At 44.9% G+C, this 14,804-nt stretch overlaps 1 protein-coding gene across 1 annotated transcript in view; it reads right to left on the bottom strand.

Moving 5' to 3' along the window:
* The window catches only part of KAT14 (lysine acetyltransferase 14), a 36,576-nt gene that overhangs the window by 4,756 nt on the left and 17,016 nt on the right, over positions 1 to 14,804 (bottom strand). The window contains exons 7-8 of the mRNA XM_013985104.2: positions 1,350 to 1,486; positions 550 to 725 (exon numbers count right to left, since the gene is read on the bottom strand). Coding sequence (XP_013840558.1) covers positions 550 to 725; positions 1,350 to 1,486 — 313 coding nt within the window. The remainder of the gene's footprint in view (positions 1 to 549; positions 726 to 1,349; positions 1,487 to 14,804) is intronic.

The raw sequence follows: 14,804 nt of genomic DNA, 5'->3' as shown, positions 1-14,804 counted from the left end.
ACCGCAATGCCAGATCCTTAATGCACTGAGTGAGGCCAGGGATGGAACCTGCATCCTCATGGACACCGGTCAGGTTTGTTACCGCTGAGCCACAATGGGAACACTGTACCTGGCTTTCTAAAACCAACTTTTGGTTGCCCTAACACTCTCTAAAGAAGAGCTAAATAAACAAAGCACACAGAATTATTAAGCAAAAATCAGAGGTGTCCAAACATCTCCAAGTTAGCAGCCTGTGCGGTGTTGATGGACATTACCTGGGATCTAAACACAAGGAGAAGCAAAACAGGATGAATTGTTTATCCTGGAACCGGACACAAACCAATAAGAGAAGTAAACAAAAACACTGTTACTTTAATTGCTGGCTTCTTCTTGATCTTAGGAAAAAAGAGGTATTTGTATTTCAAAATTTCCATGTTAGCAGAGACAAACTGAATGAAGTCATATATGAGTGAAGGTTTGGGGATCACATGACATACACTAATTTTAAAAATCTGCTAAAGCAAGCGACACAGAAAATGGATCTGCCTAGTCTGGGAGGGGAGAACATACCAGGCCAGAAAAACTCCTGACACATGGAATTTATCGTTGGGATGTGATTTGGCCGGACGTAGCAGTAATCAAGAGGTGCATCAGGCTCCGGTGTCCAGTGAGGGTCACTCCTGTGCAGGTGGGAACGAATCTGGGACAGCAGCTGCAGTTTGGGTGGCTTGGTTTCATAATCACGCCTCCAGAACCCAGAAAATAAACAAACTGAAGTCAAGAAAAATACCCATTATTCCTAGCCATTTGATTCACACAACTCTTCGATCTGCTCGAAATTTTAAATTAATTTGCCCTACTTTATATGGCAGCCAGCTTAACAGCTACAATACTTTTAAATTCACTCTATTAACATTAGTCAGACCAAACCCCTCGATACTGGCCAGGAATTCTACCTGGTGCTGGCGAGCCTTAACAAACACAGTGGGGAAAGGAAACAGCATCCTAATTCAACCCTCTGAATGCTCTGACCCAGGACAGAGCCCAGGAAAGATAGGGCCAACCCTGCCAGGGCAGCTGGGGACTGGGGCAGTGACGCAGGCTGCCTCCACGTGTCTGCCAGGGAGGGCAGTGCTGGGCGAGCAGGACCACATGACTTGACTGCAGAGCAAGTGTGCTCAGCAGGGGCAACTGTGAACCAAGAACTTAAACTTTGTCTTTTATGTTTCCTTCAAAGGATCATCCTTTCTGCACAGGAGTACAATTAAAACAAGCCAAGGATGAGACTGGACATCAGGCTTTGGTCTTTATTCACTCCAATGGGGGCTCAAAACCCACAAACATTATTCCCCATGACACACTCCATGTACCTGATGTAAGGTTTCAGGATTCGAGAAGTATAAGGGCTGACAATACTCTGGTCCACAGCCATATCTTCTGATCCCACCAAACGGTACAAAAACTTACTGGTCTGGTGCCGAAATCCCTTCCTGGATGGCAAGGCAGTCTATGAGAAACACATACTAGTTACACAAAAATAAAATTACTTAAAGGACTGGTTTAATTCTCACAGATAAGCAGTACTTGTGACATTTTTATGTATCAGAAAGTAGGTCTTTTTGCATTAATTGGAAAGCTCAAGTTTTAATACAAAGTTCAAAGGTAATTTGCATAAAATTATAACTGAAAATTAATCCCAGTTATACCAGTTTATTTTTATTTTTTTATTTTTTTGTCTTTTTGCTATTTCTTTGGGCCGCTCCTGCGGCATATGGAGGTTTCCAGGCTAGGGGTCTAATCGGAGCTGTAGCCACTGGCCTACGCCAGAGCCACGTCTGCAACCTACACCACAGCTCACGGCAACGTCGGATCGTTAACCCACTGAGCAAGGGCAGGGACCGAACCCGAAACCTCATGGTTCCTAGTCGGATTCGTTAACCACTGCGCCACGACGGGAACTCCCCAGTTATACCAGTTTAAAAGCAAAATAACTTTTGGAGTTCCCGTTGTGGCTCAGCAGAAACAAGTCTGACTAGGAACCATGAGGTTGCAGGTTCGATCCCTGGCCTTGCTCAATGGGTTAAGGATCCAGGGTTGCCGTGAACTGTGGTGAAGGTTGCAGAGGTGGCTCAGATCCCATGTTGCTGTGACTGTGGTGTAGGCTGGCAGCTGTAGCTCCGATTAGACCCCTAGCCTGGGAACTTCCATGCCATGAGTGCGGCCCTAAAAAGCAAAAAAATAATAATAATTTTTTAAATGTTAGTTATGTAAACAACTTTAAAAGACATTTAAACAGGTGACATACACAAATGACCACTGGATTTACTGCTTCTCCAGGATTCATTTTGTCTACACTGTACCTTTAATCCACTCATCAAATATCAACCGGGCTGAGAATCGAATAGGTAACACACACGGGGCTGATGTCTCACAATGGCCTCTGTTACCTCAAGAGGCATGGGGCCAGTTACTGCTGTGTCTGTACTGTATACGGATTTATTCAAATCTGTCTCTACTGAGTAAACCTGACGGAGTGGAACTGATGTAGATCTTCATCCCTAAAACACACCATGACAGCTGAGAGGCCCAACCAGAGGGTCCGTGAGGACCTGGCTCCTGTTCCTCAGGAGGGCATCCCAAAAGAACAGCTGTAGACATCTGCTCTCCAGACAGTGCTGCTCCAGGGCCCTCGGTCATGTCATAACAGAACACGGACAATTAGGGTTTTACAGCAAAGCGCTCGGATGGAAGATTAAAAGGCACATTTATGAAGTGCTTTGCCAAGGGTTGGATGAAGTTTAGAAACCTGAGTTGTTTTTGTAGAATCAGCTTGCTCTTAACCTAGAAAATAACCCTGTTGGAAGAGCAAGAATTCCTTCTTTAAGAATGTGCTCTCGTTACTTTCCCAAACTGGACACCAAAACTTTCAAAGGCCACTCATGAACTTCTTCCAGGACTTTATAATAAGTTTCGCAGTGAAATTCCAAGCTGCAGCATAGTTTCCAAATACGGCCCCATGCTTCCTTCCGTGCCTGCAGGTACACATGTCTCCTCCTATCAAAAGGTGGAATCATGGTCCCCTCTCTGGAATCTGGTGGGCCTGGGCCAGGCTTGACCAATCAGAATGTGGCCCAGGTAACATTCTGGGACTTCTCGGCCCAGGCTGTAAGGGAGCCAGCTTTCACTTTTGCTCCTCTTGAGTCCAGAGGCCACGTTATCCAGACCAGACCACTAAAGAACCAGAGGTCACATGGAGCTAGGCTCTGGAACAGGAGAGGCCCATCCTGGCCATTCCACCCAGACCCAGGTCCCAGCTGAGTGGAGACACAAGCATGGCCCTTCCCTTAGCACATCAGGCAGAAGAAACACCCAGCTGAGCCCAATCAACCCATAGGCTCAGAAGAATCAAACACTTACTGTTTAAAGCCACTAAGTTTTGGGGTGATCTGTGATGCAGCCACAGATTACCCAAATGCCAGCCACTGAGCCATGAAATAGTGTCAGGTAAACATGTCAGTGAGTTTGTGAAGCCCTGTGGCTGTTACACCATCCCAGGCCAGGTCCTTCCATTTCCCGCTGCTTCCACGCTGGGCTACCTACCCTCGACTTCCACCTGGACCACCCCTCCTCTCCCAACCGGGCTCCCTGCTGCCATGTTTCCCACCCCCCACAAAGCCGGGTTCTCCTTTTAAAAACTCACAGGGAGTTCCTATTATGGCTCAGTGGAAACAAACCTGACTACTATCCATGAGGATGCAGGTTCAATCACTGACCTCGCCTAGAGGGTTAAGGATCTGGTGTTGCGGTGAGCTGTGATATAGACTACAGATGAGGCTCAGCTCTGGCATTGCTGTGGCTGTGACATACATAGGCTGGCAGCTATAGCTCCAATTTGACCCCTAGCCTGGGAACTTCCATATGCCACTGGTTTGGCCCTAAAGAGCAAAAAAAAACCAAAAAACAAAAAACAAACAAACTCATAAACTCTGCTGAAACTCCTATGTGGCTTCCTGCTATGTATTCTGAATACAACTCAAACCCTTTTCCCATACCTGCAGGATCGGCTCATCTCCCACCACCACCCGTTTCCTTTGCCATCAGAAGTCCCAGCCAACTCTCCCACCTCAGGGCCTCCTGCCCTGAACCCTCTCAGGCTGGCTCCACCTTGTGGATCAGAAGAAGGTTTGAACGTCACCTCCATAGAAAGGCACCAACCACCCCTCTGTTCCCCACGGCGCTCACCTTGTTAGCTGACTAGTACTATCACCTCCTTGCTCAGGATGTCACCCCCTAAGTGCAGGGACCTCCTCTGTCTTAACTCACTGCACATCCCCAGCTAGGCTGGCGCCTGGCATATGTGAAATACTTAACTTACACTTGCTGAATGACAAAATGGTGGTGGAAAGTGTCCTAAAGTAAAATAAGTTTGGAAAATGTTAAACAAGTTTCCTCAGACTTCTAATCCTAAACAAAATGGAGCACTGGGTGGGCTGCTGGGCCCCTACCCCAAACCCAAGCTGGGAGGGCCTCGAAAATGAAAGGGACAACGGGGACAGATGCGCGGTGAGACCCCCCCCAGGGAGACGGGTGGTGGCTGGCACAGGTGAGGCAGCAGAGGGCAGCCAGGGTGCAGAATGGCTGCCGGCACGGCAGGTAGGGACACGGTCTCTCCCAAATTCTGCTCTGCTAGATCTCTGCCCATAACCTCCCCAGCCACCCTTGGCCAGAGGGGGGCTACCAGGGCAGCAGGGAACCTCCTGAGGTGGAGGGTAGACCATCCTAACAGCCCCACCATTCCAGGACCTCCAACCCCTGAGCAGCAGCAAAGGCAGAGGGAGGGAAAAAGATGACGGGCAGAGGTCCTGGGAGCGTCCCCAGAGATGAGGGTCCCTGCCTGGAGAAAGGTGAGGATGGGAAGGGGTTGAGCCCAGAACCTCTCACTCTGCCAAACTTGCCAGGGGATGACCAGCGAGGAACCAGGTTTTTGCCCCTCCCTGCAGGGGGCAAACGGACACTACCAGCAATGGCAGCAAATCAGACAAAGGGAATGTGAGTTCGCGGAGAAAAAATTCCAGACGTGTAAATAAGAACCGCAAGATAACAAAAGAAGGATAAAGTACACAAACTGTACTGGGAAAGGCAGAACTGATTTACCAGAAAGACAAGGATTTTTCAAAAGCACAATAAACAGTCATCAGGGAAATGCAAGTCAAAGCTACAGTGAGACAGCACTTGACTTCACCAGGGTGGCCATGAGCAGGACAGACAATAACAATGCAGAGGGGTCAGAATCCTCACACACTGCTGACAGGACTATAGGAGGGTGCAGTCATTGGAAAAAGCAGTGTGGCGGTTCTTCAAAAAGTTGAACACAATGTTACCACTTAACCAGGCAAATCCAATCCCAGGGACATAATACAAGAGAAATGAAAACACATGTCCACACAAATTTTACACAAATATTCACAGCAGCATTATTTGTAATGGCCAAAAGGTGGGAACAACCCAGACGTCCATCAACGGATGCACGGATGAACAAAATGTGCATATTCATAAGGGCGTATTTTTCAACCACAAAAAGGAACAAAGTACTAACATATCCTATGACATGGATGAATCCTGAGACTCCATGAAAGAAGACAGTAAGAAAAGACCACAGCTTGTGTGATTCCATTTATGTGAAAAGACCAGAAGAGGCAGCTCTACAGAGAAAGCAAGTATATTAATGATGGGCAGGTATGGAGGGTTGAACAGTAAGAATGATAGGACAGAGTTTCTTTTTAGGGTGAGGAAAATGTTCTAAAATTGATTATGGTGATTATACAACTCTGTGAAGAAACCAGAAACTACTGAATTGCACACTTTAAAATGGGTGAATTGTCTGGTATGTGATTTGTACTTAAATAAAGCTGTTACAAAAACAAAAACACAAGGCATGATAAATAGGCTCCGAGATAATGAAGGCACCTGGAAACAGGAATGAGAAGTTATCGATCATACATTTGTTACCAGATATTAAACACATGAGCTCTGAAATACATCTACATCTCTTCATAGGAAGAGGTCAAAATATCAAACTTCCCAGAGTTTGGAAGTTGATTCCACCTTACGGATGACCTTAACAAGTTCAAGATTTCAGTGGAGGAAGTAACTGTAGATGTGGTGGAAATAGCAGGAGAATTAGAATTGGATCCTAAAGATACGAGTGAACTGCTGCAATCTCAGGATAAAACTTTCACAGATGAGGAGTTGCTTTTTATGGACAAAGAAAGTGGTTCCTTGAGTTGGAATCTACTCCTGGTGAAGAGGCTGTGAAGATTGCTGAAATAACAACAATAGACTTAGAATATTACACAAGCTTAGTTGATAAAGCAGGTGAGGGGTTTGAGAGGATTGACTCCAATTTTGAAAGAAGTTCTATTGTGTGTAAAATGCTATTAAACAGCATCGCATGCTACAGAGAAATCATTTATAAAAGCAAGCCAAATTTCATCACTGACTTTCTTTAAGAAATTGCCACAGCTACTCCAAACTTTAGCAACCACATCGACATCAAAATCAAGGCAAGACCTTCCACCAGAAAAAGTAGTAAAACTCACTGAAGGCTCAGATAATGGTCAGCATTTTTTTAGCAATAAAGTATGCTTTAATTAAGGTACGTACTCTTTTAAAATAATAATAATAATAATAATAATAATAATACACACTTACTAGGCTACAATATACTGTACATATAACTTTTACATGCACTGGAAAGCCACGATATTCATGTGACTCACTGTTACAGTATCTGCTTTATTGTGGTGTCCTGACAAACCCTCATTATTATCTCTTAGGTCTGCCTATAAAACACTCAACAAATAACATCAAGGACAGGTCTCTTCAAAAAACCAAAGAAGTAACGATGTTGAGATCCATATGAGGACTCCAGAAGGGGAGGGAAAAGAATAAAGGAGAAACATATTTAAAGAAGTAATGATGAGGAGTTTCCCAAACTAAAGAAGCACGAGCAGACTTCTGGCTTCCAGTCCTGCACATAAGGAGCTTGGAAGTCACCACTCCAACCTAACAAGTAAACAGCTGAACAAAAGGAGAGTCAACAACTCTTCTCAGATCCGTCAGAGAAGTAAAGTCACAGGGCAAACTGCTGCCCCGGGGCTGGAGCCAGAAGATGGGTACACAGGTTTTGGGACCCAATGGAGTGAGCAGCCTCGGGGAAACAGGGCGGGGAGGGGAAACTTAACTGCAGTTGCTGAACTGCTGGAGGCCCTGCAGGGAGAGTCTGAGAACATAACTCCAGGGAGGCCCTGATTTACATTTGCATGAGTTTCACCACCAGGAGCTTCACCAGCTTCTTACCCTGAAGATCAAAGAAAGATCCCCTCCCTCCCGCTTCTGTGGGGTGCATTCCATTGTGAAAGGTGCCGGCTTCTGTGCTTCCTCACAGGACTGCCCTCAGGAGAAACTATTTTGCCAGAGCCTGACCCACTGGAGATTCATCAGAGCCTAACCTACCTGTGGAAGGGGAATAGCCAACCCCAGCCCCCTTGAGCCACCCTGTCCCACCTAAATGGGGGTAAAACCTGAGACACCCTTGTGAAGTCACAGCCCAGGGGGCTCACGCTCACAGACTGAGGACTAATCTTTAGAACAGCCTCTCCACCCACACCAGCACATCACTAATGGCCTATTTCCCACAGCTCCTCTTACTCAGAACATATCCTTGGCTTTCAACAAAAAATTACAAGGAAAGCTAGAAAGCAAAAAAAAAAAAAAAAAAAAAACCAAAAAACCCACAAAAAAACAAACAAACAAAAAAAAAACAGACTGAAAAGACAGCAAGCATAAGAAGAACCAGACTCAGATACGGCAGAGATGTTGCAATTATTGACCTGGGAAGCAAGCAGAATGCACATAGCTGAGGAAAGATTACCTGAGCTTGAGGACACATCAGCAGAAACTGCCAAAACTAAAAAGCAAAGAGAAAAAAGACCAATAAAAAGCAGAATGGAACAATAGCCAAAAACTGTGGTACAACTACAAAAGGTGTAATACATGCATAATGGGAGCACCAGGAGGAGAAGAAAGGAACAGAAGAAACACTTGAAGCAGCAGGAACTAAGAATTTCCCCAAGTTAATCAGACACCAAACCCAAATCACAGATCCATAGCACAAGCAGGATAACTGCCAAGAAGTGTACCAGATACTCTGATTCAAAAAGCAGAGGTGTCAAGCAAGATAAATGAGAACAAAAAAGCACTTAAAGTGCATGAATATAAATAAAAGTCAAAAACAGAGAAAACGCTGAAAGCTTCCAGGGCTTGGGAAGGAGGTCACCTACAAAGAAACAAGAGCAAGACAGTCATTGTGGCTCTCAGAAACAATGCAATCTGCAAGATGATAATGGAGTCATCATGTTAAAATGTCAAAAGAAAAAACAAACTACAATTTTATATCCAGCTATGCTATCATTCAAATGCAAGAGTAAAGTGAAGATATTCTTTTTATTTATTTATTTTTGTCTTTTGATTTTTTAGGGCCTCACCCACAGCATATGGAAGTTCCCAGGCTAGGGGTCCAATCAGAGCTACAGCTGCTGGCCTACACCACAGCCACAGCAACGTGGGATCCAAGCTGCATCTGTGCCCTACACTACAGCTTCTGGCAACACCAGATCCTTAACCCATTGAGCGAGGCTGGGGATCAAACCTGCATCCTCATGGATACTAGTCAGGTTCATTAACCACTGAGCCATGATGGGAACTCCAAGATACAAGTTTTTAAAATTAACTTTAAAAAGATCATATGTTAAAGAACTATTACAGGAAATACTCTAGCAAGAAAATAATCTGAGAAGAAACAATGGAAAGCAAGACTGGATGCAGAAAGAGAAAGACAAATATTACTCATATATGTGGAATCTAAAATATGGCACAAACGAACCTATCTATGCAACAGAAACAGACTCGGACTGAGAGAACAGACTTGTGGTTGCCAAGGGGGGAGGGAGGAAGGAGTAGGGTGGACAGGGAGTTTTGGGGTCAGTAGATGCAAATGATTACAGTTAGAATGGATAAGCAATGAGGTTCTACTGTACAGCACAGGGACAGACCATGATGAAAAATAATACAAAAAAAAAAAGAATGTGTGTGTGTGTGTGTGTGTGTGTGTATGTGTGAGTGTGTGTATGAATGACTGGGTCACTTTTCTGTACAGCAGATACTGGCCCAATATTGTAAATCAACTATACTTTAATAAAAAGAAAAAAAAAAGAAGCTAGATAAACAATTTAGTGAGATTTACCATTATCTAAATAAGCAACACAAAGAAAATAGACCAACAAGAGCATGCACAGTGCACAGCTGCTTTTTTGTTTTCAGGGAGAAGATCACATGATAATATTACAAAGTAATAGAGAAAAATAAATACATGTCTTAAGTTAGGACCTATAAAAAGAATAAAAATAGAACATACAATTGTCTTTCTAGCAAAGAATCAACATCACATACACTATTTTCTCTGACTGCAATGTAATTTGATTAGAAATTAAACCATTTACTGAGATACCTTAAAAATTCTCATGTATATGAAAACTAAGAGTTATCTGGCATTAAATAACTCCTGGGTTAAAGAAGAAATGCTGAGAAAGATTATAAAACGCTAAATACTGATTCCCCCTCACCCCCAGCATCCACAGCACGTGGAATCTCAACAACATCTGCAACCTAAGCCAAAGCTGGTGGCAACGTCAGATCCTTAACCTTCTGTGCTGGGCTGGGATTGAACTGGCCATGCCGCAGAGACAATCCAGATTATTAATCCACTACACCACAGAAAGAACTCTGCTAAGTACTGTCTGATTTTAAAAATCACATCATTTCAGGGAGTTCTCGTTGTGGCTCAGTAGGTTACAAACCTGACTAGCATCCATGAGGAAGCAGGTTCGATCCCTGGCCTTGCTCAGTGGGTTAAGGATCCGGCATTGCCAGAAGCTGTGGTGTAGGTCACAGATGGGGCCTGGATACCTAGTTGCTGTGGCTGTGGCGTAGGCCAGCAGCTGTAGCTCCAACTTGACCCCTAGCCTGGGAACTTCCATATCCCGCAGGTGCGGCACTAAAACGAAGGAAAAAAAAAAAAAAATCACATCATTTCAAAAGTCATGAGTCATAGCTAGAATATCATAGCAACAGTTATAGCTATGACTATATTGACCAAAAAACAAGAAAGACAATAAACTGAACAAATGCATTTACAGCTGCTCCCCAATGTAACTGCATTAAAAAGGATACTAAAATTTTAGGTTAGGATGGGGGATTAAACACATATCCAATTTTACTTCCTTCCCATATCTTATTACAACTATAAAAATAGATTAAAAAAAAAAAAAAGACAAGCACACAAGAACAAAAAGATCAGGAAAAGAAACAACAGCAACTGGGAAGCAGATGGACAAAAAGCAACAGATAGGAAGCTCAAATCCAAGCTGGCTTTATTAGGTAAAGTGAGAACCAGCCCAGGATTCCGTCCTGCAGATCTTCCTAAAGCCCAGGTGGCAGCAGCAGATTCCTCTGGAACTGGGAATATAGGAGGCAGGAAGAAAGGACCAGGTCAAACTGTGTAAACAGTGTAAGTGGGCTCTGACACGGCCAGCTGAAAAGGCGAAGTTCCCCCCTCCCCAGGGGACAACAAGGGTTCTGAGACAGAAGACTCTTCCGCCTGGGGGAAGGATCTAAAGTGACACTGGGGGTCCTGCATAAAGGTAATGTGGCAGCTACAGGATTCCAGGTTCAGTCCTGTTTTCCCTCAGAATTTGAAAGCGCCTCATTGCTGTTAAGCTGGAGCTCAGCTCTACCCCCTGCTGATGAGGGATTCTGGCTTTAAGTCCAAGGCTTTTGGACACCCAAGCTGCAAAGGGTGTGCTTCACTAAAGGGAGTCAATCTACAAAAAAGGTATAGACGGGGCGCAGGAACAGAGGTTCAGTACAGTGGAGGGGAAGTGTGGCTCTAGCCAGGGGAGACTCCGGTTCAATAGCAAGTGTGACTCTTATCAAGGGGCAGATAACCTGAGGTGACCATCACTAAGTCCCTGCCCCTGGACTGTCTTTTATACCCAAGGAGTTGTGGGCAGCATCACGTCTGGGCTCAGCTCGGTTCACAATGCCCAAGACTCCCCCGCTCCCCCAACATACGCTCCCGGGTCAGCTAAGCCCACTCACCTGACAGATGACCACCCTGACCTCCCACAAGCTGGAGGGATGCACATCAGCCCTGAGACTAGACAGGGACCCCCATGCCATGCCCTTGACCAGATCTGTGCAAGTTCCCTGGCATACACCGCAGCCTGCTGACAGTGACAGAGTGGAAAGCCTCATGTTTCCCAGGACTTCCTAGGGACCCTGACCACTAACCTCCCCAGGAGAGGCTCATGGCAGCTGAAGCCAGAACACGCCTGTCAGTTTCCCAGGGCTGCCATATCAACATTTCACAAACAGGGGGCTCATGAAACAACAGAAATTTACTCCCTCACAGTTCTGGAGACGTCAGACGTCCAGGTGCCAACAGTGCCACCTTTCCCCTGAGGCTCTTGCTCTTGGCTTCCAGCGTTGCTGGCAGGCCTTGGTGTCTCTTAGCTTTGCAGACACATCACTATCATCTCTGCCTCAGTCATCACATGGCCTTCTCTCCTGTGTCTGTGTCTCTTCTCCTCTTCTTATATGGACACCAGTCACATTGGATTAAGGTCCACCCTACTCCAGTGTGACCTCGTCTTAGCTACTTACATCTACAAAGACCCTATTTCCAATTAAGTTCATGTTCACAGGCAACAGGGGTCAGGACTTCAATACATGCTTCTGTGGACACAATTCAATCTACACCAGTGACCCACAAAGCCTGCTAAACTTATCTTCTGGAAACCTTCAGGCAACAGTGGCAAGCTTCCTTCCACAGCTCCATCTATGCTTCCCACCTGGTTTTTAGAAAAATATCTAGGGAGTTCCTGTTGTGGCGCAGCGGAAATGAACCCCACTAGTATCCAAAAAGCACACGGGTTTGATCCCTGGCCTTACTCAGTGGGTCGGGGACCTGACATTGCCGTGAACTATGGTGCAGGTTGAAGATGCAGCTCAGATCTGGTGTTGCTGTAACTGTGGTGTATGCTGGCAGCTGCAGCTCCAATTCGACCCTTAGCCTGGGAACCTCCACATGGATGCAGCCCTAAAAAGAAAAAAAAAAAAAAAAAAAAAATCTAAAAGTACACTGTTTAGGTATAAAGACATTAAAAAGGCAGAGGAGGAGTTCCCTTCGTGGCACAGTGGTTAATGAATCCGACTAGGAACCATGAGGTTGCGGGTTCAGTCCCTGGCCTTGCTCAGTGGGTTAAGGACCCAGTGTTGCCGTGAGCTGTGGTGTAGGTTGCAGACGCAGCTCGGATCCCGTGTTGCTGTGGCTCTGGTGTAGGCCGGTAGCTACAGCTCTGATTGGACCCCTAGCTTGGGAACCTCCATATGCTGTGAGAGCGGCCCAAGAAAATGGCAAAAAAGACAAAAAAAAAAAAAAAAAAGGCAGAGGAACGATTAACACTAAGAGTCAGAGTGGCTCCCTCTGAGGGGAGCAGGCAGTAAGCAGAAGGATCACTGAAGTGTTTGTAACGCCCCACGTCAATCCAGGAACTGGATTCATAGGTATTTATCTTACTAACCTCTAAACTATACCCATATGTTCTATGCATTCTTCTGTGGGTATGATGCATTTCAAAATTTTAAAAAATGAAGTTCAGGAATTAAAAAGACAAACTTATGAAGACAAAGAACAGGTGAATAGATGACAGCAACAAAAGCATATGAAAGAGTGGCAGATGACTAAGACCAGAGAGAGCCAAAACCTAAGGCAGCAGCGAAGCCTGGCCAGGAGCCAGTGGTTTACACATCAGAGCCTTAAGAAAGTGCAGCAATGAGGGCATCAGGTCCTGCTAAAGTTGAGGGTGGGAAGGAGAGTCTTTAGTTAAGAGATTAAAGCCTCCAATTACATCTCTGCTGCCCACAGCCAGAAACGACCTCTCTCTCGATGGCAGGCTAGACTCTCTGGAGGCTCCAAAGAGAGATTCTGGTACAGCCAAGAGGGGAAGTTCAGTCCTGGAAGCAGGAGACTCAGTGGAAGTTTAACCACTGAATGGTCAGCTACTGCCCGTACCCCCACCCTGCTCCTAGGATGCAGGCAGGCAGGTCACTGCTTCTCAGGAAAGCAAAGCTGGGAAATGGGGGCCGGGGGAGAAAATGAACGGGATTCGGCTAGAGCAAGGGTCTTCAGCAAATTATACAGCCCATAGGCCAAATCCAGCGTGCGTAAATGATCCTCTCAATAGACGCAGAAAAAGCCTTTGACAAAATCCAACACCCATTTCTTTTTTTTTTTTTTTTGTCTTTTTGTTTTTTTTGTTGTTGTTGTTGTTGTTGCTATTTCTTGGGCCGCTCCTGCGGCATATGGAGGTTCCCAGGCTAGGGGTTGAATTGGAGCTGTAGCCACCGGCCTACGCCAGAGCCACAGCAACGCGGGATCCGAGCCGCGTCTGCAACCTACACCACAGCTCACGGCAACGCCGGATCGTCAACCCACTGAGCAAGGGCAGGGACCGAACCCGCAACCTCACGGTTCCTAGTCGGATTCGTTAACCACTGCGCCACGACGGGAACTCCCCAACACCCATTTCTGATAAAAACCCTTCAGAAAGTAGGCATAGAGGGAACCTACCTCAACATAATAAAGGCCACATATGACAAACCCACAGCAAACATTATTCTCAATGGTGAAAAGCTGAAAGAATTCCTGCTGAGATCAGGAACAATGACAAGGATGTTCACTCTCGCCACTACTATTCAACATAGTTCTGGAAGTCCTAGACACAGCAATTGGAGAAGTAAAAGAGATAAAAGGAATCCACATTGGAAAGGAAGAAGTAAAACTATCACTATTTGCAGATGACTTGATACTATACCTAGAGAATCCTAAAGACTCTCCCAGAAAACTGTTAGAGCTCATCCATGAATTTGGCAAAGTCGAAGGATACAAAATTAATAAACAGAAATCAATGGCATTTCTATACACTAACAATGAAAGATCAGAAAGAGAAATTAGGGAAGCAATCCCGTTTACCATCACATCCAAAAGAATAAAATACCTCAGAGTAAACCTACCTAAAGAGACAAAAAACGTGTACTCTGAAAACTATAAGACACTGAGGAAAGAAATCAAAGATGACACAAATAGATGGAAAGATATGCCATGTTTGTGGATTGGAAGAGTCAATATTATCAAAATGACTATACTACCTAAAGCAATCTACACATTCAATGCAATCCCTATCAAATTACCAATGGCATTTTTCACAGGACTCAAACAAAATAGTTTAAAGTTTGTTTGGAAGCACAAAGGACCCAGAATAGCCAAAGACATTCTGAAAAAGAAAAATGGAGCTGGAGGAATCAGGCTCCCGGACTTCAGACTATTCAAAGCAACAATCATCAAAACCGTATGGTACTGGCACAAAGACAGAAATATAGATCAGTGGAACAGGATAGAAAGCCCAAAATTAAACCCATGCACCTATAGCCAACTAATCTATGACAAAGAAGACAAGAATATACAAGGGAGAAAGGACAGCTTGTTCAATAAGTGGTGCTGGGAAAACTGGACATGGAAAAGAATGAAATTAGAACACTCCCTAACACCACACACAAAAATAAACTAAAAATGGATTAAAGACCTAGATCTAAGACCAGACACTATAAAACTCTTAGAGGAAAACAAAGGCCAAACATTCTCTGAC

This window comes from Sus scrofa, chromosome 17 (assembly GCF_000003025.6).
Source record: "Sus scrofa isolate TJ Tabasco breed Duroc chromosome 17, Sscrofa11.1, whole genome shotgun sequence".
Taxonomy (NCBI): Eukaryota; Metazoa; Chordata; class Mammalia; order Artiodactyla; family Suidae; genus Sus; species Sus scrofa.
Note: the sequence above shows the minus strand (reverse complement) of the source record. Positions and strands in the feature narration are given on the sequence as shown.